Here is a 26,051-nt window from a genome sequence, read left to right as displayed (position 1 = left end):
ATTTCCCTTACTAGAAGGAATTTCCCTTACTAGAAGGAAGCCTTCAGGATCGTAGCCTGAATGGATCTGTGCCCTCCCTAGAGCCTTAGACACTCAATAAACGTTGATTGACTGCTCTAAGAGAAGCTGTAGAAACGTGTTTAAATCCCTAACCCCCTTGAAGTGCTATGATTCCAGACTGAGGCACAGACACAAGAGAGGGAAGAGAGGTTTCCTGGCATAATTGTGTTAATTTACAACATTATGAAGAACTTGATCATTTAAAATGTAAACATGTCATGTAAATCAGAGCACGCTGAATGCTGCATCTTACCAAAAAGAAAAAAATGCTCTACCAGAAAGTGTTTCTTACAGTAGAACATGTCATCACCTGCACGTACACAAACAGTACACCCCTGGGGGAGACATTCAAAGCTGGACAGCACCCTCCCTCCACCAACAAACAGAAGCACAGGTAACAGACAACTGATACACACATGCAAGCATAAATCAGAGGTGGTAATAGATTAACTATAGTGACCCAGATAATAAAGGGCAAGAGACAGCGATCAAGGAAAGAAGAAAGGATTAGAGGGAGGAAAATAAGGAAAGCAAGTTAATTAGTTACAATGCCCAGGCTGACTTAGGGATTCGCTCATTATGTAACTGGGTTGTTTCTTTCTGGGGAAGAGGAAATAGTATTGTAGGTGAGTGCCCCACTAGGCTAAATCATGGTGCAGGTTCTGATTGCGGATATTCTGCAAAGTAGCTGCATGACCTTGGCAGGCTGTCTCCCCTTCGGGCTGCTGTCTGGATGTCTGTTCAAAGCTCTTCAGATAAATGTCTCTGGTACACAAGGTGAAGAAGCGCGGCTTCAGAACTTGGCTCAGGTCGAATGCCTTCTCTCTCTTTTACTGGCATTGCAGCATGAGAAAGTCAGCTTTGTCGTTGATGAAATGCAGATGGTTGTGGTCCTACCTCATAAGGTTGTTGTGAGAAGAGGGGGAGCTAATGCATGCAAAGCGTTTATAACAGTGCGCTGATCTAGGTGCTTAATTAATATCAGCTATGAAATAGCACACAAAATGCAGATGTCATGAGCAACCCTCAAGAGCTCCATAAATGGAGACATCCTTGTAGCCAGAACACAAAAGAAATCTATAGACTAAGCTGTTCTAATGCAAGAACAGCCATTGTTAGAGGGAGGTGACATCAGCAGCCCAAGACCAAGTTGTCATCAACTTAATGATGACAACACTCTGCCTACTGAGGTCTGACTTGTGTATGATGCTTCGGAACAACTCCATCCAACCCAAAAGAAAAACACAAAGCCCTGTAAAATGGACCATCGTTATCCTCTCTCCACAGATTAGGAAGCCAACACTCCAGGAGGATGAGTGAATTCTGGAAAAGGCAGGGCAGCCATACAGGCTTGGAATCCCAGGACTTGAGAGGTTGAGGCAGGAAGACCAGAAATTCAAAATCATCTTCTTTAACTGCATAGTGAGTTCAAGGTCAACCTGGGCTACATGAAGTCCATGTTGTACCCTCAAGCCTGAGTTTATAAGACACTGAAATGTAAAGGCATGCATTTCACTGCCCAGAGCCATAACTGTTTTTATTTAGGAGGCAACTCCACTTTCTTCAGTTCCTTGGGTTCCATTCTAATTTTCTCGATCATTTTAATTGCCAACTTGACACAGTGTAGAATCAGGTGGGAAGAGAGTCTCAGTGAGGGACTGTCTAGGTCAGGTTTGCCTGTGGGTAGACTCCTGAAGGATTTCTTCATTGGCTTGAGATGAGAAGACTCACCCTGAACGTGAGAGGCCCCATTCTCTGGGCTGGGTGTTCTAGACAGTCTGAGAGTTCAGGAAAGCCAGCTAGGCACAGACATACACACATTCATTTCCCATCTGCTATTGACTAGTTGTGGTGAGCTGCTCAGAGTCCCTGCCTTGATTTCCCTCCAGTAACAGACTGGGCACAGGAATTTGAAGCCTCATACAAATTCTTTCTCCCTTAAAGTTGCTTTTGTGAGGATATTTAATCACAGCCTCTGGAATGAAACCGCGACACATAATGGCTCCACTGCCTGTCCCAACACCTGCTCACACAGATCACCAAGTACTTCTCCCAGAATGCATGGTACAAGCTCCAAAGGGGAAACTTTGCCTGGTGAACTCCACTCCTGGCCTTGTATTAGCTCAAGTCATCTGCTCCCTTTTCTGCCAGTAACCTGTTCCTCCTACTTACAGCAATTCTAGAGATTTCTTTGGAGAACTACCTTCTCTGTTACTTTCCTGGCTGCCTGTTGTTTGGGTAGATTGGCCACACTACCTCCAGTTCAGAAGGCAGATTGTAAGATCAAAGCTTGACTTAGCAATGTCTTTCATTTCTCTGCCACAGGTAACCTAAACCAGACTTTAAAGGTTGGCCTTGGAAATTACACTATTACACTGCACGGAATGGAAAAAAAAAAAACAAAAAAACTTCTCTTGGAAGATTCGTGGAGAGGGCTCAGCACTTCAGAGCATTAGCTGCTCTCTTCCAGAACTCTGGTTCCATTCTCAGCCCCCACATAGCAGCTCACAGTTGACCATAATTCCAGTTCCAGGGACCTGACACTCTCTTCTGGTCCCCACAGGCATCAGGCACTCAAGTGGCTCACCGGCAAACGTGCAGGCAAAACATGCATATGCATAATAAAATGAAATGGATGCAGTTGCGACTGGTAGAGTGCATTTTCACCCCTCTAAAGGGAGTGTCTGTTTGAGAATGAAGCCAACAGAGACAAGATTGAGGGAGAGGCATCGATTTCTTCTATCATGATCTGAACACCTGGATACAGCCAAGCATGAAACCAGATCTCTGAGGTTTTCAAATTATCTGAACCAGTACATTTTCTACTTTCAAAAGTCCAGGTTCCTTTAAAAATCCCAGTCAGGAAGTTCCTTGTGGACACAGAATATCAGTGTACGTATTCATGAATGTCACGTCATATTCTGTACTAGGACTAGATACACAGAGTCAAGTTGCACACGAAGTTTGCTCTTGAAACGTTCATTCATTGTGTAGAGACTGAGCAGTCCTGTGGCAAATCAGTTACAGGCCATGAGGACAGCAGCTAACTGGACATATAAACTAACACTGAAGGGGAAACAGGCTTTCCTGCCATGAGGGGGTCACTGGGTTCGGAATTTTCACAGTCATCTCACGGGGAGTCTAGTCTGGAGGAAGATGAAGGATGAGGCAGAGCCACGGCTTGTAGAAAGTTATACGAGTGTAAAGAAGTAAGCAGCTGGAGAAGCTGGACATATCCAAAATGCAAATGACTCCTGTACTATCTCTTGGATGCTTCATATAATTTGACAGACTTTCTGTTCATTTTCTGGCACACAGTGAAGGGCTATGTGTAGTATAGCCAGCAGCCCCTACCTCGATCCAAGATGCCTCACCATTGGCATATGAGCAACTACACAACTTACAGAGCCAGTACAAAATGAAAGGGGGGGTCCCATTGTCTAAAACTTATTATGAGTCAAGAGATGGTAGCGCATGAACACTAAACCAAGCCTGGGGCCCTTCCAAGTATGAGGATCTAAGTATCTACAAAGGGCTGAAGTTCAGGAAGCTGGTAGGACACAGGGCCAGGGAGGAGTCTACTTCTGACCCACAATGTGCCTGGGAAAATCGTCACTGGCTTGTTAGTTCACTTAGAGCCAGCTTCAGCCTGTGAGATGTGAACCATCTGGGGTTAGCCTAGGCTAGGGATGGGATACTCCCTGGCACTGTGCTTCTGAGAGAGCTCCCTCTTTCCATAGTAAGCAGAGATGTAAAGACAGATTCCCCTTCTGCCTTGACAAATCTCTCCTCCCCTCCTGCAGTCCTAAAGCTAGTCCGAGAGTACTGTAGCCAGGTGTCTCTCACATGGTGGGCACTTGGGCATCCAGGGAGTGGAAGAACAATTTTCCAGAGATCAGCAGGCATTGCAATCAGCTCTTGCAATCATGCAGAAGACAGATCTTCTCAGACTTTATCCAATGACAAAATCATTAATATGTAAATGTGCATAGTCTTTCCTCCAGTTCTTTCGGTAAAGAAAATTCTGGTTTTTCTTCTCTACCACTCTCTGGGGACATCTCTGTCTCTGTCAGCCAATACTTGGCCTGCATGATGGAGAACAGAGGTGGTAGGTACAGGGAGATAAAACTAGAAGCCCCCGGGAGATGAAGGGCTTTCCACAGTAAGGACCGGAAATAAATATAAGTAGCCAAAGGAAAAGGGGAGAAAGGAAAGGAGGAGCTGAGAAGGCCTTGCTGAAGAGAGGACACAGGTGAGACTTGAGAACGAGGTTCTGACACAGATCAGGGGAACCGGGAAGTGCAGCATGCAAAAGACGCTGGGGACAGGGGAGTGGAGGGTGGGGCTGTTAGAGTGACCTAGTGCTGGGACCGGCATTCACCTGGCAAGATGGCTTTGGAGAGACAACAGTGAAGGTTGGGAGCATTTGTAATGGCTTATCCCAGGCTGTGATCGCTCATGTGGGGGTCTGAATTATTCTTAGGTTGCACTGATGTTCTATGAGATATGAGTAGGTATTACAGATACAAACAAAAATGTGTAAGTTGTACCCTACCTTGTTCCAAAGGCATCTGTAAAACATTCTCTTCTATTTCTTCATCTTAGAAAATCGTACTAGCATATTAAAAGCACCCTCCCCCAAGTCTTGTAATGTGGAAACCTGTTTAAAGTTGTCGGACACTTATCTAACCTATGGCACAGGAAATATTTTATTATCTTAAATAAACTTTAAATTAATATAATTGTGTAATGCTTCCCTAAAATTCTCCTATCATAGACCGAGTATCTATTTTAATGGGAACATGAGCACCTCAGAAGGATGGGGGCTATTTAGAGTAGCTTCAGGATTGGTGAGCTCTTCCTTGTGTTTGAGCTCAGAAAGGAAAGGGTCTCTCAACATTTTAATCCCTTCTCTCCCATCTACGGCTGCTGGTGTTCTTAAGCCTGGGTGGCCAGCACACAGGTTGGGCACTCCAGAAGCACTGGCCACTTACCTGTTCTGAACCATGCTCATGGCCATCCAGTCACCAGGGTACACATTCTTCCCAATCAGGTCCTTGAACATGATGAATGTCTCCATCAGGAAGTCCTGCAAAAGTGTTGAGCACACTTGTCACCCCATGTCACAGGGACAGACTGCACCTGTCTAGATCTTGGTGGCAATTTAAATGCCTTCTTTATTTTCCTTTAGAGGGTCAGATTAGGAAGGGGACAGGTTTTTGCTAAGGAATTCAAAGTCATAACAATAGGTTGCAACTGGAAGTTTATAAGTCAGCTACCAAGACTCTGCCTCACCAGACACAAGTGGAATTTGAATAATAACTAAAAATGGACTCTCCAAATAAAGTACTATTGGTTCTGTCTTAAAGAATAAAGAAGCAAATGTATTTGCTGATGATTTTGTAATCATCTTCCTAAATATGTATTCAAGAGGTAAATAATCTACACTATATAGTATTGTCTCAGGTCATTGAGCAAACACTATTATTTAAATGAACATCTAATTAGCAATGCATAGGCACAGCTAATCCAAATGTCACACATGCATATAAGCTCCTAAAGAAGGGATGTAGCAAGGGTCTTCCTCTCTTTTAAAGAGGTTCAAAGTGGATTTAAACATTCTCCAGCAGATTTTGCAGCAGGCTAACCTTCATCTTTATCTTTAGAGAAAATAAATTCAGCACAAATCTAGTCAGCAAAGTCGAGAACCACCGGTACCAAGAGTGTCTTGAGCTGCAGGTAATGAAGCCAGATCCCCAGGTGATTTAGGTAAAGCTTCGAACTCAGAGTGAACCCGCCCATCTGCAGTTTTTTTCTTAAGCAGTACTTGTCAGGTCATGTTCACTGCAGATTCTGTTCAAAGAAAATCTCACCTAAAACCCAATATATGAAATAGATAAAAGCCGATCAGCTCTGTTTGGTGTGTGTGTGTGTGTGTGTGTGTGTGTGTGTGTGTGTGTGTGTGTGTCTTTATGGTAGGGTAGTAAGGAGACTATATAGTATATCATTTCAAAAACACTGCTTTAAGCTAAATTGTGAAATTCTGGAAATGGCATTGGTTTATTTCCAGCAAATTTTGCTTTTAGAAAAAAAGTCACCTCTGTGGTATAAGATCCCAGCTTCCACATCAGCAGAATGGGGTGATGTCTACCTCCCAAGGTTACCATGAGGATCAGTCATATACTATATACTGGATGCTTGGCAGAGAGCTGAATGTTCACTAAAGGCCTGGTGATGGTGGTGGGTGCAGCGGATGAATACTGAGAGGTAAGTTGGGCTCAGACACCAGCTTTCTCTGTACATTCGTCACAGCACAGTGATAGTTAACTTTTGCTGAGTGCTTACTATTATCCCTATGATAGTAATAGCCTTGTGACACAGATACTACCATCCTAGTTCAGAGATTTAAAAAAAAAAATCAAAACCAAACCAACTGAGGCTTAAGAGAAGTTAACTTTCCTAAGGTCACAGTGGCTGATTCCAATGCAAAATTTTCAGGCTCCAACACTCATGGTCTTAAACCCCAAAGCATTCATGATTCATCAATGAATGTTTGCTAATGGGAATCTAGATGTGGGAGCCTCAGCACTGAACTCTAATGGACTGAAGATACATTTTAGAAATGAGTCATACAAGATATGGAATCACACATGTATGTCATAATCTTCAACACACATACTTGAGATCTGTAGGGGGATCTTCTTGCCCCAAACTCATGAGAACAAGAGTGTGGTATGCCATGCCCCTCTTCTCTATCTCTTGCCTGCCCTCCCCCACCATGTCCTGCAGACTTACCACAAGGTCTGAGCTGGTCTTGAAGGTCTCAATGTAGAAGGAATAGTGTTGGTCACCCATCTGGTCTAAGATGGCTGTCATACACGCCACAAAGTGACTCTACAAAACATAAGGAAAAATATAATGACCGTGAAATTTGTCCTTTCCATCTCCTTGACTTCAGACTTGAAAACATACAGTCATCCCAGGCACTGATAAAGGGCTACCCACCAGTGAAGAGTCTCTCCTCTTACTGGCATGTAAAGCTCCCTAAGAGGAAATGTCCTCACTGCTAATTCATTAAAAAAGCATTCATTAAACACCCATTATGTGCCTGTAGCTGTGCTAAGAGCTGCAGATACAAAGCTAAGAAGAGATCCACTGCCTCATCTCTGTGTGGATGTTGGGAGACTCAGCCTATGTCAGTCAAGATCCTTCGGGGCAGTCAGTTTCATTTTTGGTTAATAATTTTGTCTGTGTAAATCCCCATTGTCTCGTCTGTTGACATATCTACTCCCAGAGGAGTTCCTGGAAAGATCAATGTCTCCAACAGCTCCGTTGCATGCATGCAAGTCTCTGTGGAGAGATCGGCTGCTGGATCCCCATGAATCAATCAGCTATGAGTGAACCTAGTGCCTACCAGAATTGGCACTTGTTGGGGCTAAGGAAGATAAAAGATATTCGAAGAGACAGCCTTTGCCCTTTACGAGCTTCTTGTGTAATTGTGAAAGCATAACTAATGTCCATGAGGGAAGGATTCAGACAAGAGAGAAATCAAGGTAGAGACCTGAGGAAGAGGTGGGTCTTGAAGGAACCCTGGGAGTGGAGGAGCCTGAGTTAACCCAGGCATGCCACAAAGGCATCAATTCAGCCTCTTCTAGGTCCTCCCTCCCTGAGTAGGAAGTGTCTGCGCTGGGGCATGCTGGTATACATAAGCAGTACTTGAGGAGATACATTCTGGGAGCTGGTAAAGAAAGCACTGGCCACTGATCAAGGAGGCCTGGGGTGACATTCTCAACTGTTTCTTATAAGATCCCACATGGGCTACCATCTTGGCCAGAGGAGGTCTCACTGTGGCCCAGCCCAGGACATGTTTTTAGAAGGTGGCCTAGATGATGGGGTACAGGGGGTGTCCGGGGGCTCTCACTGCTTGGAAGTTTCATGTCTGAAAAAAATAAAGGGGTGTGTGTGTGTGTGTGTGTGTGTGTGTGTGTGTGTGTGTGTGTGACAGACGACTTTGGCCTTTATTTTAAAAGTTCTCACTTTGTTAAAAAAAAAAAAAAGCAAATATATATGTATGCATGTATGTATGTATGTCTATCTATCTGTATGCCAGCCAGCCTGTAGGCATGTTCTAGTGACAGAAGAACACTGGTAATGACCCCAGGAAGCCCTCCCTGCATTCCTTGGTAGGTCTCTTAGGTTGACTAAATGTTTTCCACACTCTCATTTCCAAAGTAGCTCCCACAAGTATAGGCTCTCGTTTGCTTCCTGGTTCTTTTCAATTAGGAAGTTAAGGGTAGCATGCTTTCCCATCAACAGGGTCAGCTATATCACAGAACAAGGTGAAAATGTAGGGTCCTCACTTTAAACTACTGATAATTTTGAAATGAGTGGCTTTTTAAAAGAAGGAATTCTATGATTAGCCAGGCCAGCTGCACAGGAGCTGGTGGCCACTAAACTCACACTATGTTTAGGAAACGTGGGCATCTGGCTGAAAGCACCAAGCTGGACTCTCAGGGGCTCCAGCCACTGTGTACATAGGAACCTGCAGCCTCGGGGTGGGGGTGGGGGTGTTCCACCTGCTTGTTATTTCATGCTCAAGCCTCCAGGGGGTGGTAGTGAGTTTGTGAAATTGTTCACTGCTTTTAATTCAGGCTGAAACAGCCGCATCCTGGCTAACTTAACCAGATCTCACTGAAAGCAAAAAATGAATTTTATACCTCTGCCCAGGTTAAATGTAGGAAAGGAAAATTGTAGAGTCTGAAGAGATAGGTGTGGTGTGTGTGTGTGTGTGTGTGTGTGTGTGTGTACACATATACTTCTGCTGCCTCCATCTCTCCTCTCCCTTCCTTAAAGAATTCAGCCTGTGACCACTAGAGGGCTTTCCTTTTCACATGGTAGCTGCCGTGCGGTTTCTTCGGCTTTTTATTTATTCCTACGTGAGCAGACCCACTACACTTCTTGCATATAAACAGTGAAAATTACAATATAAAGGACTTCTTTTTCCTTCGTTTGGAGTTACCTTGCTGCTGGTTAAAGGCTGGCTCCTTGTGAGAGGAAGGGGCAACATCCTCTGCAGGTAATTCCACTGCTCTGAGGTAAGAGATGTGGGAAGGTTTGATTTTTTTTTTATTTTGTCTTATTTTATTTTATATTATTTTAAATCGGTGATCTTGTAGGAGAAAATGTGGTCGTCTCTTGGACAACAGCTTACTTTAAATCTTTGGCTAAATGAGTGCTGAGACTGTGAGCTTGTGTGTGTGTGTGTGTGTGTGTGTGTGTGTGTGTGTGTGTGTGTGGTGAAAATCCACCATTGTCAGAACTGCAGGCTGCCCCAAATGCCTAGATCCGGAAGGCTTGTTATTCCCAATGGCTTGATTTGAATTGGAAAAGGAGAAAATGCGGAGAGCAGACCACGGCAGAGCTCAAGTTGCTTGAATTACCTCTGACAGGCTGCCGTCTCCGAGGGTTTGTTTAAGGAAACTTCTATGCTTTCTTTCTTTTTTTTTAATAATGAAAGAGAGAGGTTTTCCATGTTTCATTAGAGAGTTTGACCATTTTGTGAAATTAACCATTACTGTTGTATTGGGAGTCAGCCAGTGTGTGAGAGTTCATGGATCAATCAAAATCACTTTTACCCAAATCACTTGTTAATTTCTTTGTCCTGATCAGCACATAGAAAAGCCCAGTTGGGGTGTCTTTCCCTAGGACTGGCAGTGCACCGTGATGGAAGTTTAGACAAGTCACTTGTATTTGCCTGTTAATCAAAACATGACTCTGTTTTATTTCGAACCGGAAGCATCCTGTTTTCCTACCTCGGTACCTAGCTCACTTGGTTATCAATCCTTAGGTGATCACACAGATGGAACTAACAGATACCTGAAATGGAGCGAGCCATAGGCAGTAGGCTCATTAAAGGTTCTTTTTGAATTGAACGGTCATACACGCTTTGTCATGCAGTGAAGGGATAATGGAATCACGCTGTGCTTCTCTGACCGGCAGCCCCCTTTCAGGACTGTCTTCAAAATGGCAATTGTGTTTGGGCAATCTCCCATTCTCACAAGTTTGAGATCATACTTTCATACCTGCCATGTTTTAAATGCCTAGAGGAACTGGGGGTAAGGGTGACCATCAGACTGTTTTTGCCCTGGAAACCAACAGAGCCCTGAGGTTGATGCTGCCCAAACTTTATATCTTTAAAAGTTCAAACTCCCATCCCCACCAACAACCTAGAAAAGCCTCAGCGTTGCGTGGGGTATACTCGGGGAGTTGGGGGATCCCCTGTAATCTGGGCCAATTAGAAGCCTCTTCTTACTCCTGGCAGAAATTCTATAATCGACATGTATTTACTCCCAAGCACGAGGCAGCCACTCATCCATACCGAAGCAGCCCAGCAGGTGCTTCCATAGGAAACTGCTTCTAGAAACAGAGTGCCAGTGGGACTTGCATCTTCAATTCCAGAGAGAAGCTGAATCTGAGACTCTGGTGCAAACCAGGCAGAGTCACCTCGCTCCAATCGGGTGGTTTAAAATGTGGCTAATGAATCACAGCACAGAGAGACACAGTTTGAAACTAGGTCAAACGTGTAAAAATAAGTACAATCATCGCGGGCACTTGGCTGATGAGGGGCTACTTAACACTGTGAGTGGCGGGGCACATTTGCCACATAGGACCCTCCTAGCTATCCAAGACAATCAATTCTTTTAATTAATTCAGCCCATCACTACACTCAGAAGTCTCACACATCTAGAAGAGAGCTGAAGCTTTGAGGGAAAACAGTCAGGGTCTCTTTACTATGTGCTGGCAAGAGAACAAGAGAAAACCAATCCCGTGTGAGCAATACATCAGATGACTTCAGTTCTGGTGGAACTCTCCCCAAATCATTACCCTGGCTCCTTTGCATTAAAAGTCACCTCCATTATCATATTATTATTGGAAATACTAATAGCTCTGCATACAACATTCAATTTAACCATTTCAACTTAGCAACCTTTAATGCAAACACACACACACACACACACACACACACACGCCAGAACTCTTGCAGTGCTGGAGTAAACCAAGGGCACAGACAAAGCTATCATTTGCTCTGTTTTGACGCACAAAATCGAGAAGGGGGTCTTGGCTGCTGGGAGGCATCCCCGCTCACCTGAGATTGGTGGGAGAGATGAGATCACAGAGGGAAGGAAACAGGCAACTTGAGGAGCTTGCTACCTAAATGCCAACACTACTATGAGATACCAGCTGGTGACACGTTGCTATAGTAACTTCAAATAATGTGCACGACCAAAATAAAATACAATATAGAGAGCACCAAGGAGAGGAGATGAAGGAAAGTTTGCGTACTGAGGGAGGCTCACAGAGAGATGAAAAGTTCTCTGGAAGGGCCATACTCTGGAGACTAAGAGTGGACAAATGCTGCTCTCAGGCTGCTTCTCTGCTCACCCCCATGTCTGCTCTGTGCTTATGTAACAGATTTTATTCTTGGATTAAACTAGTGCTGTCTGTATGGTGGATCCAGGACTGATTGGAGGTGGGAGGCTATGGTGTCAGGAAAAGCAAGGGCTCTGAAATCCATTCATCTTAGAGCTTTGTCAGGCCGCTGGGAGTTGTAATTTGGAACAATCTTTAGGGCGGCTGAGGTGTCGAGTATGTTCTTTTATAGCAATGCCAAGTTTGGGTACAGTGCTGGGCAGCGGGGGCTACAGCAGGGTGGCTATGGTTATGCACCAAGCACTTACATCTAGTGCTTCCTGGATGCAGAGCAGGGCCTTGGAACCAGGCAGCCGCAGTTCTAATCTCAGCTATGTGCCCGTGACCTTGAGCAGGGTCTGTGTGCCTTGCTTGTCTAGTGTGTAAAAGAAGATTTTAAAAAAATCTCTATTTCATATGGAGAAGAAAGGATTAATTTATATAAAGAACCTTGAGTGCAGAGGGCCTTGCTGTTATTATTATTATTATTATTATTATTATTATTATTGTCATACTGCTGACTGTGGTCCAGAAAACTACACAAATCAACCAGGTAAAATGTTCAGCCTGCTCAGAGGAAATTCCCAGCCTGCACTAGTAGACTGTACCATCTACCAGTGACAGTCTACACACCTATTAACTGTTCCCATTACCTGCACTGGTAGACTGTACCATCTACCAGTGACAGTCTACAAACCTATTAACTGTCCCCATTACCTGCACTGGTAGACTGTACCATCTACCAGTGACAGTCTACAAACCTATTAACTGTTCCCATTACCTGCACTGGTAGACTGTACCATCATCTACCAGTGACAGTCTACAAACCTATTAACTGTTCCCCATTACCTGCACTGGTAGACTGTACCATCTACCAGTGACAGTCTACAAACCTATTAACTGTTCCCATTACCTGCACTGGTAGACTGTACCATCATCTACCAGTGACAGTCTACAAACCTATTAACTGTTCCCCATTACCTGCACTGGTAGACTGTACCACCTATCAGTGACAGTCTACACACCTATTAACTGTTCCCATTACCTGCACTGGTAGACTGTACCATCATCTACCAGTGACAGTCTACAAACCTATTAACTGTTCCCCATTGCAACCTGGCGCCAGCAGCTGTGTGCCCTTCAACTCTGAGTGGCCTTTGGTGACCATGTCTCAAGTCCAGCTGCTCAGTGAACAGAGTGTATGCCTCTTGGAGCAAAGCAGGCTGGGAGCTTTCTTTTTCATGGCGACAGTTGCTGGAAGGTAGGAAAAGCGACTTTGGTGTGCAAATTGTTTAAGAACATGCTCTACCACTGTCTTTTTGGAAACCTTAATCCCTCAGTTGTCTGGATTTAGGAGGTGCCTGTCTTTGTGTGTCCTAAAACACCTTAGCTACCCAGAGGTCCTGCTATGTGGTAGGTAAAGCCCGTTCCCTTCCTTCTTGGGGAAGTGAGCACACACCTGGGAGGTCTGGGTGATCTGTTCCACATCAAAGGCAGAAATCTTGACAGAACAGAGAGGTGCCTCCTGGATGGCATGTCTCTGTGTGCATCCTAATATGGCTCTTTTTAGCATGATAACTCCAGGAGGACTAGAACCATGCACCCCTGCCAGACACAGTGGGCATTAATGACAGATTGACTCTCTAGATATATCAGGACTAGAACTGTAGGTAGTGTCTCCTTAAGCAACAGTCGTCACTGAAGGACTAGTTAGGGAGGCTCGGGAAGGCTGCTTTGAGTCAAGGCTAGAAAAGGATCCTGTATTCCTCATACACTCTTCTCTGTATCAAACACCTGTGATCCTAGCTGGAGCATGGGCCTGCCTGTGAGATCACTTCAAATCTTCCAAAGAGAACAGTGGGGTATTTTGTGGCAAAGGAAAGTCGGAGGAATGTAGATCCTACTCATTCATCCATCCCTTGTTCCCAAGACTATGTTCATCACCTCTCTGGACTTCTCAGCACACACAAGACAAGCTGTGCGCCCATTTTATAGATGAAGAATGTGAGGGGCATGAAGCCAGATAACTTGTCTAGACAGACATTAAGTTTGCGCAGTCGTAGAAGTTAAAATCAGGGCAGTGTAGATTCCCAAACTTGTATTTTCACGGACCTGTATTTTCATACCACGCCTTCATGTCAGCTCCACTCTGCAAAGAACTGTGTCCAAGCATTTGCTGCTGTATTGCTAGGCTCTAGAATGGAACTGGAATATTGCATAAATGTGATAAATACTAATAGAAAGTGAATTTATTACTGCATTCTCTATCTCTAAAGGAATGGTATGGGGACCATTATGGGGACCTCCATAAACTGGAAAATTAGTTAGGTATTGTCTCTTCTGATTTAGCAGAGGCCAGAAATCTAAGAAGTTTTGTCCTATTTCTCACATTCTGCCAAGCCCAAGTGAGGTAACTCTTACACATTCTTTGATTCAACAAGTATTTCTTGAGCACCCACTGTGTGAGCACTCACTGTGTGCCAGGCATGGTTCTAGGTGCTGAGGCTACAATGTGAAGATTATCAATGGCATTTTTCTTGTGAAGCTCTCATTCCAGATGAGATGGGGCTAAACACACCTGAAATAAGCCAGCACATAAAACAATTGTAGACAGTAGTTTTTTCCACTAGGGAAATCCTAGGAGGCAATGGACAGGGACAGAATGCAAGGACACTTATTTTGGACTGGGGAGACAGTAGTGCATTCTTGGAGCTAACATCTGAGTGAGAATCTGAGTGATGAGAACAGCTGTGTAAGAAACTGGACTAGCATCATGGGCCAAGTGAAGAATAGAATCATGGGGATAGGCTGAGGGCATCTGAGAGACTGAGCAAAGGCCAGCATGGCCAGAAGCTATGGACAAGGAAGAATAAAATACAAGGTGATGTTAGAAAGACAGGCAGAGGTCAGCTCCCAAGGGTACATGGAGGTCAAGGGCAGGAGTCTGGCTTTTCTTCTCGCAACGGAAGCTCTCCATCTGAGTGAAGAAGCTTGCTACCTGCCACCAGCCCATCACCAAGGAACCACTCAAATACTGTTTCCAGGGTCGTGGGTTTGTGGAACATGTTAAATCATGCTTTGGTGTTGGCCCTACCTGGTGTCTGGCAGTGTCATGACTCCTGAGCAAGTGTTTTTCACTAATGATTACTTCACTGCCCAGGCTGGCCCTCCTGTGGGAGCACACGTGGACTCCAGTTTGACATCGATTGCGTTTGCCTTCAGATGCTGAGTGATCGGCGCTCTGGTGTTCACTGCTGACTAGACAGAACAACTGCTCCTGTCTACTCCAGTCTCCAGATAAAACCATCTGAGACGGGGGGACCGACCTGAGAGGCCAGCTTGTTGGGAAATGGGCTATTAATTGGGATGATTCATTTTATTTTTTCCTAAACAGAAGATCATTTTTCTAACTTCATCCATGAAGGCATGGGCAGGGAGGGTCACAAATTTGATTGTGAGAACAACTTCAGAAATAAAGCATTCTTCTCATTGTTCACACCAGTGACAGGTTTCCAAGCGCCATACTAAATGTCTTAGGAGGATCTCTAAGTCCTGGACAATAGGGTATAGTCCTCAGCTCACCCTGCCCCACATATCAAACCCGAAGTACTGATAGGGTTTGGAGTTTGTGGTACATATCTAAGAAGTATTTCCACCTTCTCCTGTAAACATGTACGTCTAAGTTAAATGACTCAAAGGCACCCCCTCCGTGGGAAAAGGTGTCACAAAAGTCTATGAAATCCGAGGTGGGGGAACTGCGAACTAAATGACAATAGTGACTGCCATTTAAAGGACAATGTGCCAGGTACCACGGTAAATTCCATATTTCTCCATCTGTACAGACTGTTTCTAGAGTTAAAGCAAGGAAAGAGAAGAATTAGAAGGAAGAGAAACCATTGCCAGTCAGACGCTTAGGTGTCAGGTACAGCTGAGAAATACGTTGACGGTCAGAAGAGCCGTTTGTGTATTTACTGAAGGCCAGCTGTTACACATGCTTTTCCTCGCTCACCAACTGTGATGGCTGATCCTGGTTGTTGACTTGACACAACCGGGAAGAGGGGACCCCAGCTGAGGAACTGCCTCTACCAACCAGCCTGTGGGCATGTCTACAGTATTTTCTTGATGATTAATGTAAGAGGACCCAGCCCACCAAGGGTGGTGCCATCCCCGGGTAGGTGGACCTGGGCTGTATGAGAAAGGTAACTAAATGTACGCCTGGAAGCAAGGCCTTCCTCCATGGCTGCTGCTTCATTTGGTGCCTCCAGGTTCCTGGTTTGGTTTCCCTCGATGATGGACGATGAGGTGTAGTGCAAATAAACCCTTTCATCCCTGAGTCGGGTTTGGTCTGTGTTCTATCACAGAAACAGGAAAGCAGACTAAGATATCAGCATTTACTAGATGTTGATAATACTGTTTGTACCTTACAGATGAAGAAATCAAGGAGTAGGGGGGTGACAGAATTTTTCTAGACCAACTTGGCTCCAGAAACGCTTTTGCTTTCTTTGCTTAAGGAAAAAAACAGGACTATTGAAATAATAACTTATTGTAATTAAAATTAAACAATACCTCAAAACTCAATGAAGCAAACCAATGATATATTTCATCTTAGCGCTACTGTCAGATAACTCTTAAATATTAGGAAGCATCCTAGGCATCCTCTGTGCTCCCGTAGGAATGGAAGGAGGGAGAAAGGGAGAGATGAACACTCACATGCGCTTATGTAAGGTTGCACGGGAGGAGATGAAGGCAGGCAGACCAATCATAAGGGAAAACACAGCTACACAGACAGCCAGGTGCTCAATAACCATGCTACACTGCTGCTTTAAGACTCTCATGATTGTAAGTCCCAGTGAGACTCCGTCATCTGCGCTGCTTTGGGCTCTTCACATAGGGAGAGGTCCCTTGTGTGACACCAATGCCACAGACTAGGAAACATCTGATGTTCCCTACTGGTAGAATTGCTGGGGCAGCTTTTTTTGACATGCTCGGGAACTCTGGACAAGGTGCTTTGTCTCTTTAAGACCCTGTTTTCTCTTTGCGAATGTGGTTATGACGGCCAACTCTAGGACCAAGGTGAGGATGAAGTCAGAAGCCACAGGAAGAGGGTCCCCTAAAATGTCTCTCCCACTGTGCAGCCTCGGCTCCTTCCTGGTACCCCAGGAACAGTGAGTTGGCCTGTCCAAATTTGCTTCCATTTGGCTGGTAGAGGGTGATTTAAACCTCCCCATGGATCCAGGAGCTACACTGCAGATGAGAACTTCCACAGTATCTCCTGCTTTTCCCTTGGCAAACCTTCATGATTAAAGGGACAGATGGTAGGCAGAGAGATACGCTCACAGGCAGCCAGGCCAGACTGGGTCAGAGTTTTCTAAACTGTGGATCAAAGGATTCCCCCTGTTAGTCCCCCATGCTTCCCGAGGACTGAAGAAGACTAAGAACTACCTCTCACATCTTACTTTAAACATCAAGCTCCACTCCTTAGCCTAGCCATTGCTAGTACCTCCTTCCAGCTATCATTGCTGTCACAAGTGAGAAACAGGGTTGCTTCTACTGGGTAAAGGTTAGTGCTGATTAAACGCCCTGTAATGCATAGGACACCCCGCAAAGCAAAGAGTGACCCAGTCTAAGATGGACCTACCACCATAGTTGGAACACTCTGGTCATGAGGACAAAGACACATGCGTTAGGATGCTGAATGAGAAGTGAGAAATGAGTGCTGGAGGTGATGTTGGCTCTGGGCTTTTAAGTGAGGACAGAAGTGGGTTAGAGATATTCAAGGGAACGTTCAAAGAAATGTAGATTTGAAGAATGGCAAGGTTGGGAGAGATTAAACTAAGTATGGGAAATGACATCTTAGATATATAACAGAAAATACTTTTCATCTTATAATTTGATTAATCTAATTGATTGGTGGTGACTGCCTAGAGAGTCGTGTCGGGAATGATTTTAAGGCCAAGTCTTAGCTCAGCAGGAAAGACCGTGGTGATCGATTAGTGATGTCTGCCAGAGGCCGGCAAAGGGAGTTGATAGTACAAACACTGAGAAATTGCTGTCCCACTTTTAGACAGTGGAACAGAATGAGGACAGGGCAGAGGTGGAAATGAGCAAGGGGTTTTGGTGCTGCAGAAGTTCACAGGGGGAGATTGTGAGAGATGTGGAAGGGTCTGGAATGGTAGGCTCTGGGTGGCAAAACTCAATCTGTAGGTAATGGGATGGCGTGCTGGCACCTGCCTACTGTGTTGCCTCTGGGCCAGCTCTGCTGACAAGGTAAAGAAAGCTACTCAAAGTCCTTGCTCCTCATTTCTATAAAGGGAGTGCTATTTCATCTGCTAACAGTGGCAGGATCATGAGGCTCTGGCTTTTATGAAGCTCATCCCAATGATGAAAACACCCCTATGAAGCCGAACTCGGGGGTGACTGAGAAGCTGACTCCAAGGGTTCGCAGTAATGAGTTCCTGCAAAGCCCTTTCAGATACAGCTCAAGGAGGAGGGGGCAGGAGGGAGAGATGCCCATTCCTGAGCCTCCCAGGCCGCCTGACCCTGGCCCGAACACAGCTCTGCCAACCAACCCAAGCCTTCCCGTCGGGCTCTGGCTCCTCACAGGCAGGCTCCTTTCCTGGCATTGGCCTCCCTGCTCTGGGAATGATACTTATCCATTCATTCATTGCTTTGAAAGTTTTCAAATGACATCATACTAATTTACCACCACCACCCCATTTCACCCTCTTTTCACCTCTCCCCTCTTCAGTCGCATTTGTCCCACGTCCCCGTCCTTCAGAATGGTGGCAGTGCCCCTGCCATCCCTGTCCTCTGCAGTCAGCCTTAGCTTAGCTGCCTGCAGACTCCTACTCCTGTCTCCATTAATAAGGGTGATACTGCAGCTTGGCATGGATGCAAATACCCCCCTTCCCGCCCGCCCCGCCCTCTGCCTCGGAGCAGAAGGCTCCCTGACCACAGACCTGCATGGGAAGCTTCCTTCCTGCACCCAGCTCCCATACCTGCGCTCCTCTCCACACTCAATTAAAGAAAAGGCAAGTGACACAATGAAAAATGTCATTGAGAGAGCTGGCCCGGGAGTACCCAGATATCAGATCAACATGACTAAAGCAGGCGATCTACTAATTCCATCTAGAAAAGAAAAAAAAAAAAAAAAAGATGTCAGCTTTGTCTATTCTGACTTGTTCCGTAAATCCCTTGTCGACTCTCCTGCCCCAGCAGGCTGCAAAAATCCTGGCAGAAGTGTAATCGAAGTTAAAGCTTAGCATTAGAGAGGTGTTGGAGCGAGGGTTTCTGGGACACTATCCTGCAAACCAGCTTCTGTAACATAGGTGAAGGAGACAGAGCCCAAAAAGGCTGGATGCTTTGCTCCAACATCACACAGCCTCTGGAAGTGGCCGAGCTGAGACTAAAAGCCAGCTGTGTGAGCATGTGGTTACACTGACTATACATACAACCCGCATCCACCCTCCAAATTGCAGACCCCTGACCCACCAAGCTCCCACAAACAAGATGACTGTTTTTGCCTGCCCCTGAGTCCAGTATCAGTCACAGGGGTGTCTTGATACCAATACAGAATTGAATTTAACCCATAAATAAGTCTCATACTTGAAATGTATCTTATTTCTCTCCCTCACAATCTAGATTTTGAGGCTTAGGGCAGAACATGCTGCTGTTGCACACTAACTTCACCCTTCAAAGCATTGAATAGGTGTCCCTGTGACCACTGTGGCTCCCGTTTAATCCATCACTCCCTGAGCATCAAGTCAAAAACCAGACAGATGACTATGGACTTCCCTCTAGAGAATGGCAGTCGTCTGAAAATGTATCTGCGAGGCATGGGGCTGGGCAGTGGGATGAGCCACAGCCCACAGAAATGCTTCATTTGGCTGACCCCCCACTTTCTAAAAACAGTGGCTCATAAGGCCAGCATGTGAATACCTGTAAAGACTGCATACGATACTCAGTTTTCTGTTTCTCCTGGGCATCAGAAGGTTTAGCAATATTGGGCTATGTTCCCCTAGCCCTGTGAGTTCCACCCTGCAGGGATGAAAGGACATAGCCTTTCCAGGTGGCTAACGCTACCTTATTCAGAGTGGCCAGGCCATCAAAGTGGGCATGGAACCTTTGGGTTTCTGTACGGCAAGCCCTATGTCCCAGAAAGCCCAGCAGTCATACCAGGACTGTTGGTCACCTCACCCAGTTATCTCATGTTGCCAGCCTGACCCCCTGTGAGCACTGCATATGTGATCCCTTCCCATGGTTTCTTCATGCTTATATGCTCCACACCCCACACTGGCATTCAAAGTTGCATGCCATCTGGATCTTGCTGCATTTTTCTCTTTATTGTCTACTGTAGACTTCTCTTCCCTCCCTCTCTCCATGATCCAACAGCAGGAACAGCAGTCATTAAAGGATCCACACAGGAGTTTCTTCCTCCAGGAAGCCTTCATGGACTCTACCTGACTCTTTTGTTCCAACCAGGATAGTCTTACCCCTATACTGAGAGCTCCTCGTCCCTTCATTGATGTATCACTAGTAACATAAAATTGAATAAGGAGGCATAGATACAGCTAAGATTTGGGGATCACCAGTTCTGAGTCTAGCAATGCCCACCCCTTTCCAAAAAACATAAAAATGCTGGCTGCACACCTTTGTAAATGACTATAGCCCTATAATGAAGCATCCAACATAATTGACATCATGCTATAATTAAGACAATAAATGCTTACTACACTGAATCAAGTCATCAATTACACTCCAGCAGAGTGGGGTTAGAGGTTTGATTTGGGAATTTTAAAGGCCTTGCAACTTTAGAGTGTTATCTGCTGCATATTACCATTTCAAGATTGGCAGCACATGAGGATAGGACCTTCCCTGTCATTCTGAGGTCAACTGATTATCTTCTGAGTACCCTTGGGTCTCCCAGAAGCCCATGGACCTCAGTTAGCAGGAGGACATGGTGTGTCTCTACAAGGATGATGCTCACTGCTTCTTGTGTCCATTTTCCACCCAGAAGCTATGTAGGCCACCGCCTTAGCAAGCTGGTTGGAGCAAGGGATTGACAGAGAGTAGAGTTCAAGAGGCTTGAGTCTAGTCCAAACATTGCCATCAACAAGCTGAGAAAACTTGGGCAAGTCTCTGCTGCACTACAGGCTTCAGTCTCATCTATAAAACCATCAACGGCTCCAGAACTCCAAATCCTAAATGTCTATAATGAGTATATGACATGGGAAACTGAAAACTTTGATGCTCTCTTTTACTGTTTCCCTGGTTGACTTTGGGCTCTGAGGTCATGGTTTCCAAACGGTATTTTACGATAGAATGCTACACTATCCCTCTCTGTAGACACTGGGATATCGTAATGGTTAGCTTTAGTTATCAACGTGACATAACCTAGAATGGACTGGAAAGAGAGTCTCAGTGAGGTTTTGTCTACATTAAGTTAGCCTGTGGGCATGTACATGTGAGATTATTTTAATTAACTGATGTGGAGACATTCAGCCCACTGTGGGCTGCATCATTCCCTAGGCAGGGAGTCCTGGACTTCATGAGACTAGAAAAATCAATATCACATAACAGAAACGAATCTAGGGCATATGTCTACTATTCCCTGAGTGACTGACGGGTGAGATCTTCATGGCAGTGAGTTCATCAAGCAAGATGGCTCAGGCTTATCCGACTTTTGGACTAGCTGGCTATGAGATCTTAGGCAAGGCATATAATCCCACACAACCCATTTCCTCATTTCTAAGCATCTTCAAACAATAAGTGATACAGTACAGGAGGGTTCCAGCTCCTTCCACTCCACTCACCAGTGTGGCCATCTACCACCAGCAGCAGAATTGCCTGAAAGCTCGTGAGAAATGCAGACTCTCAGGCACCAACCCTAACCTCAGGATCAGAGTCTCATCATATGACCTGCAGGCGGGTACTAGGCCCCTTGAAACTTGCACAGAACTGCTGAAGCACACAGTAGGTACTCAACAAAATACAGCCTTTGTGAAGATTCTCCTCAACCCTCTCCTTTCATTTGATAATCCTTAATGCTTTCACACTGTGTACAGGGCCAGGGGCATGGGCCTCTACCACAGGATTAACACCCAGTAGGACTTCAGTAGACCTATGGAGATTGATTGAATGGGGAATCAGACCTGGCCCATTCTCTTAAACAAATTAATGATCCAGGAAGAAATGAAGACAGAAGCCCTAATATCCAAAGCAGAGTAGGACTGCTACCGGGGCTCAGATTCACTTGCACACTTCTATGAACCAAACATAAGCCAAGCAGTGGATAAACATTCTTCTTGACAATCTTTACAGCCACACCAAGAAGTAGATGCCAGTGTACATGCCTTTAATAAGCAAGGAAATTTTGGCTCAAAGAGGTAAGGTAGCTCGGCCCAAGTTGCTTTCAGCCAGTGCATACATTGTCAAAACTTAAAGACAGGCAGCCGCAGCAAGACCCTTCTGCAGGATGCCCTGGGGAGAGGAAGCACTAGGCATGATGACTTGACTTTGACCATAGGCCTCTCAAGGGCATTACCGTCTCTCCATGCTCGGGGGAGAGGTGGCAGGAGGCCCCACAAGCGAGAGACTGGGCTGCTATTCCCAGCAGAAGAGCTCATCACAGGGCTGCCTGTTCCACCGGCCACTTGTCTGATACACTTCACTGCATCCGGCTGCCCCTGCCCAGGACTCTCTCCTGCACTTGGACATTTTACTTGCAAATACATGCAGCAGATGATGCCAGGCTTCACAATGACAAGTCCAGGCTACAGAGAGAAAGGCTGTGTGAACTTGGGAGTGGAAGTAAAGCCGCTTCCCCAAAACTGTGTGATGTGGACAAGCCTGGGAGTCCTAATCTAGGAGTCCTAAGCTCCAAGCTGAGAAGCAGTTGTGCACAGGACAGGCCCAAGGTCACCAGAGATAAAGGATGTTATATGGTTCCCCTTGGGTCTCCCTCTCCAGATGGATGAGAGTAGAAAATCTGCATGGCAATCATGTTCCAGTCAATATAATTTCACCACTCAACATGAGGCGGTGGACGGCAGGGCACCTGAAGGAAAGATCTATTTCTGCTTCAGCCTTGCTGACTTTCTCCTTCCGCGCTCTCTACTCTCATTCCTCCATTCCTACAGAGGTTGGGCATTTGTTCCCTTTCCCAGCAGCAGTTCTTTCAATGGGTTCCTCATGCCCACACCATCAGCAACTATCTGGGTGCCTGTTTAAAATACACCTTCTCAGGTACCCCCTCACATTCACTCAATCTGAGCCTCTAGAGCAAGCTCTGCCCCGAAAACAGTGAGTAATGAGCCTAGTAGCAGTGAGGTCTCGGATGGATGCTCAAATTTGAGACTGGGTGCCTAAGGGAGCTTCTGGGTTGGCATTTCCAGTGAGCAGCCCCTATAAAGGAAAGAAAGAGGAACCAATGTGGCTGGTAAGGCCAGAAAGCATAGTGATCCATGCTTGTAATCTCAGCATTTAGGAGGCTGAAGCAGGAGGATGACTGCCAGGTTGAGACTAGCCTGGGCTATAGTGTAAGACCCTGTCTCAAAACAAACAAACAAACAAGACAAAAAAGACTCCCACGATATGGAGAGGGGTAGGAAGTGAGACTGGGAATAGTAAAGCCCTGCTATGTGCCAGTCGTCCTACCAGGAGCTCATGACCTTGGCTCTGTGTGCAGTATGAAAGTACGAAGAGTTAATGAATGAAAGCAGAGGGTTGAAGAGGATGCACACAGAGACTACATTTTATTGAATACCTACTGTGTGCATCGGCAGTGTCGTTCAAACTTCAAGGGGCCTGGTACCCACCTGTGGGTCATATAGTGAGATTCTGATTCCTGAGGTCTAGGTTGGCATCCCAGAGTCTGCATTTTCCCTAAGTTCCCAGACGATTCTACTGCTGTTGGTGGTGGATGGCCACAACTGGAGTAGAAGAAATCGGAACCTCCCTGTGCTGCCTCAGTGTTCGCAGATGCTTAGGAAATACAGAAACAGCAGTTCACAGAATTTCCTACATGTCAAGTTGCCTTTGACGTGCCTAAGAGAGGAATGTCCCTACCACAGCTAGTCCTTGAGCCCAGCCCTCCCTCATTGGTACCTGCTCTTGAGAATCTGCATGTCTGGACAATGACAATATCAGCAACAGCATGGTAGGGCTGATGAGAAGGCTGTCTATGAACACCACTGGGAGCAAAGTCTCCAGGGACTTTCATGTCCTCAGTGCGGGGAGGGCCAGATGAAAGTTTGAGACAGGTTCCTTGTCAATGTCAGCTAACTCAGGCCAGGGCTGGTGTGGGTTATATTTAATATGATTTAAAGGAAATGAAATTTGTCATCTTCTAGCTCACCAAGGCAGGAGGCAAATTTATACCCACTACACATGGGCTATTTTCAAGAGACTATGACTGGGGCCTGGGGACACAAAGACAGCCCCATAGCCCACTTCTGTGTTGATTGGGTTTAGGGAACAAAAATATTGCTGTCTCCAGGGCAACCATGTCCACTGATCTTCTTAGCTTCTGTAGGGGGTGGGGTAGGTTCCCTGAAGACCTTCCTTTATTCACCAACATTTTGGTAAGTTCTCACCCCCACGGACTCAGGAAAGCTGCAGCTGAGAATTTAGTACTCTTCCACCCACACCTGGGAGGACACAGTTCAGGCAGGGTTGGGGCTTGTGAAGAGGGAATTCCACCTCTTCAGTCTGGCCCTCTACCTACCTTCACTTCTGCCACCTCAAAAGAAAGTGCTACCTTCTATCTTCCTTGACTCCTACACACACACACACACACACACACACACACACACACACACTCCCCCCACACCTCATATTTTTAAAGTCATTTCCCACCTTTGACTGTAGTGTTTTCCCACATACCATCGCAACATCACAAGCAGTTGATATTGAGCCCCCAGAGGTCAGGAATCATTACCCATATGTGCATTCCACTCCCATCATAGGACCTAATACAGGTTAGACTTTCATAAATATTTGCAGGATCCATCATGTGCACAGCCTCCCACCTGACAACTCCAGGTGTGTATCTTACAGGCGTCTGAGACTGCAGGTGCTTGCTTAGAATCCTTGATCTTCCTCTCTTTACTCCAGCCTCCCACCTGATTCTCTTTTATACTGTGCCAGTGGCAGCCCACCCTCCCTTCCCTTGGCCACCTGTATGGGAGACTTCAGGCACCTTTGACACTTTCTCTATCTGGCCAATCCATCTTGTGGCTGACTTCTTTCCAATTCCACCTCCAAAATATGGCTAGACTCTATTTCTGTCCACCCCAGGGTAGATCATCCAAGTGTCTCTCATGTACTGCAGCCATAGATAGCTCCAAGACTTGGTCCCACCTTGCTCCTGATCCTCAAAGAAGCAATCAGAGCTGATCTCACACACTGCTAAGCTCCATGCTCCTGCCTTTACCCAGTCACCATAAAACCTACTGTCTTTACCTGGCTTCTACCTGCCACTGTAGCTTTGGGACAAATAATTCGAATAGCTTCTACTTTTGATTCTTCCTACTCAACCTTACAGTTTTCCACCTCAGTACTTGTCCCAATCCTCAGTCAGGTATTTATTCATGCATCAGATTGTTTAGTGCTGGTCTCTTTCCTAGATGGAGCTCCTGAAGGGCTGCAAATGTGAGTGTTTAGCCCACCACTGCCTTCATGGCACCCAACACAGGCCCTGGATGTAAGACATACACAGTAAACGCCTTCTAAACGAACACATGCTTAAATTCTAGACATGAGGCTCAGAAAGTCATGCTTACTCTCGCTCTGTTGTTAGTGCTGATTGGCTAGCAAAGGTGAGCCATTCCCCTGATGTGAGGCAAGAGTAGGCAATTCAATTTAATTCTTCTCAGTGTGGTACCAGTCGCTTCAATTACATTCAATTCATCTTAATTTAATTCCAAAAGCCTTCACAGACACCAAAGCTCTGACAGCCTTTATTCTAGAAGTAGAAACGTCACTGATGAAGACAATCTATTCTTTGCCCTGAGGAGGTGCCACCTTTATTCACTCACACTTCTGGCCTAGGACAGGTGTAGGACACATGTTTGATCTAGCCCACACATACAAGCCTGCAAACAGGTAGCTGGTCAACCTAAACTGGCTCTCAAGGCATCACTCATTGACAGGTGTGTTTCTCAAGGTAGCTGCAGAGGTTCAACACAGCACACTACCAACAACAGTGAGTAAGGACATGGGGGTCAAGGGTGCAGAGTCCTGTGTCTGCCCTTTTATGACTGGTGAGGCCAGAAATTGTGACTGAAGTCCTCTAGCCCACCTTTCAAATCTGTTAAAGGGCTTCATGATTATTTTACTAATTGCCCCTATTTTTTTCACTTCATCTTCAAAATATGAGATTTAAGAGCACTCACTTCATCAAGTATGTGAAATGACTGACAGCTGAAAACACATAGTGGATTACCAATGGCCTGAAGTGGTTGTGTTTACTACCAGAAGCAGTATCAGGGAATGCAGGCATCATAATCAAGCAGACAGAAACA

At 45.6% G+C, this 26,051-nt stretch overlaps 2 protein-coding genes across 2 annotated transcripts in view; one reads left to right on the top strand and one right to left on the bottom strand.

Moving 5' to 3' along the window:
• Nucleotides 1–6,965, bottom strand: part of LOC131916439 (dedicator of cytokinesis protein 2-like) — an 89,442-nt gene extending 82,477 nt beyond the window's left edge. The window contains exons 1-2 of the mRNA XM_059269786.1: nucleotides 6,856–6,965; nucleotides 5,055–5,149 (exon numbers count right to left, since the gene is read on the bottom strand). Coding sequence (XP_059125769.1) covers nucleotides 5,055–5,149; nucleotides 6,856–6,936 — 176 coding nt within the window. The 5' untranslated portion in view covers nucleotides 6,937–6,965. The remainder of the gene's footprint in view (nucleotides 1–5,054; nucleotides 5,150–6,855) is intronic.
• Nucleotides 6,966–9,007: 2,042 nt separating this feature from the next.
• The window catches only part of Insyn2b (inhibitory synaptic factor family member 2B), a 106,541-nt gene continuing 89,497 nt past the window's right edge, over nucleotides 9,008–26,051 (top strand). The window contains exon 1 of the mRNA XM_059270219.1: nucleotides 9,008–9,155. The gene's annotated coding sequence lies outside the window, so the exon portion shown is untranslated. The remainder of the gene's footprint in view (nucleotides 9,156–26,051) is intronic.

This window comes from Peromyscus eremicus, chromosome 8a (assembly GCF_949786415.1).
Source record: "Peromyscus eremicus chromosome 8a, PerEre_H2_v1, whole genome shotgun sequence".
Classification (NCBI taxonomy): Eukaryota; Metazoa; Chordata; class Mammalia; order Rodentia; family Cricetidae; genus Peromyscus; species Peromyscus eremicus.
Note: the sequence above shows the minus strand (reverse complement) of the source record. Positions and strands in the feature narration are given on the sequence as shown.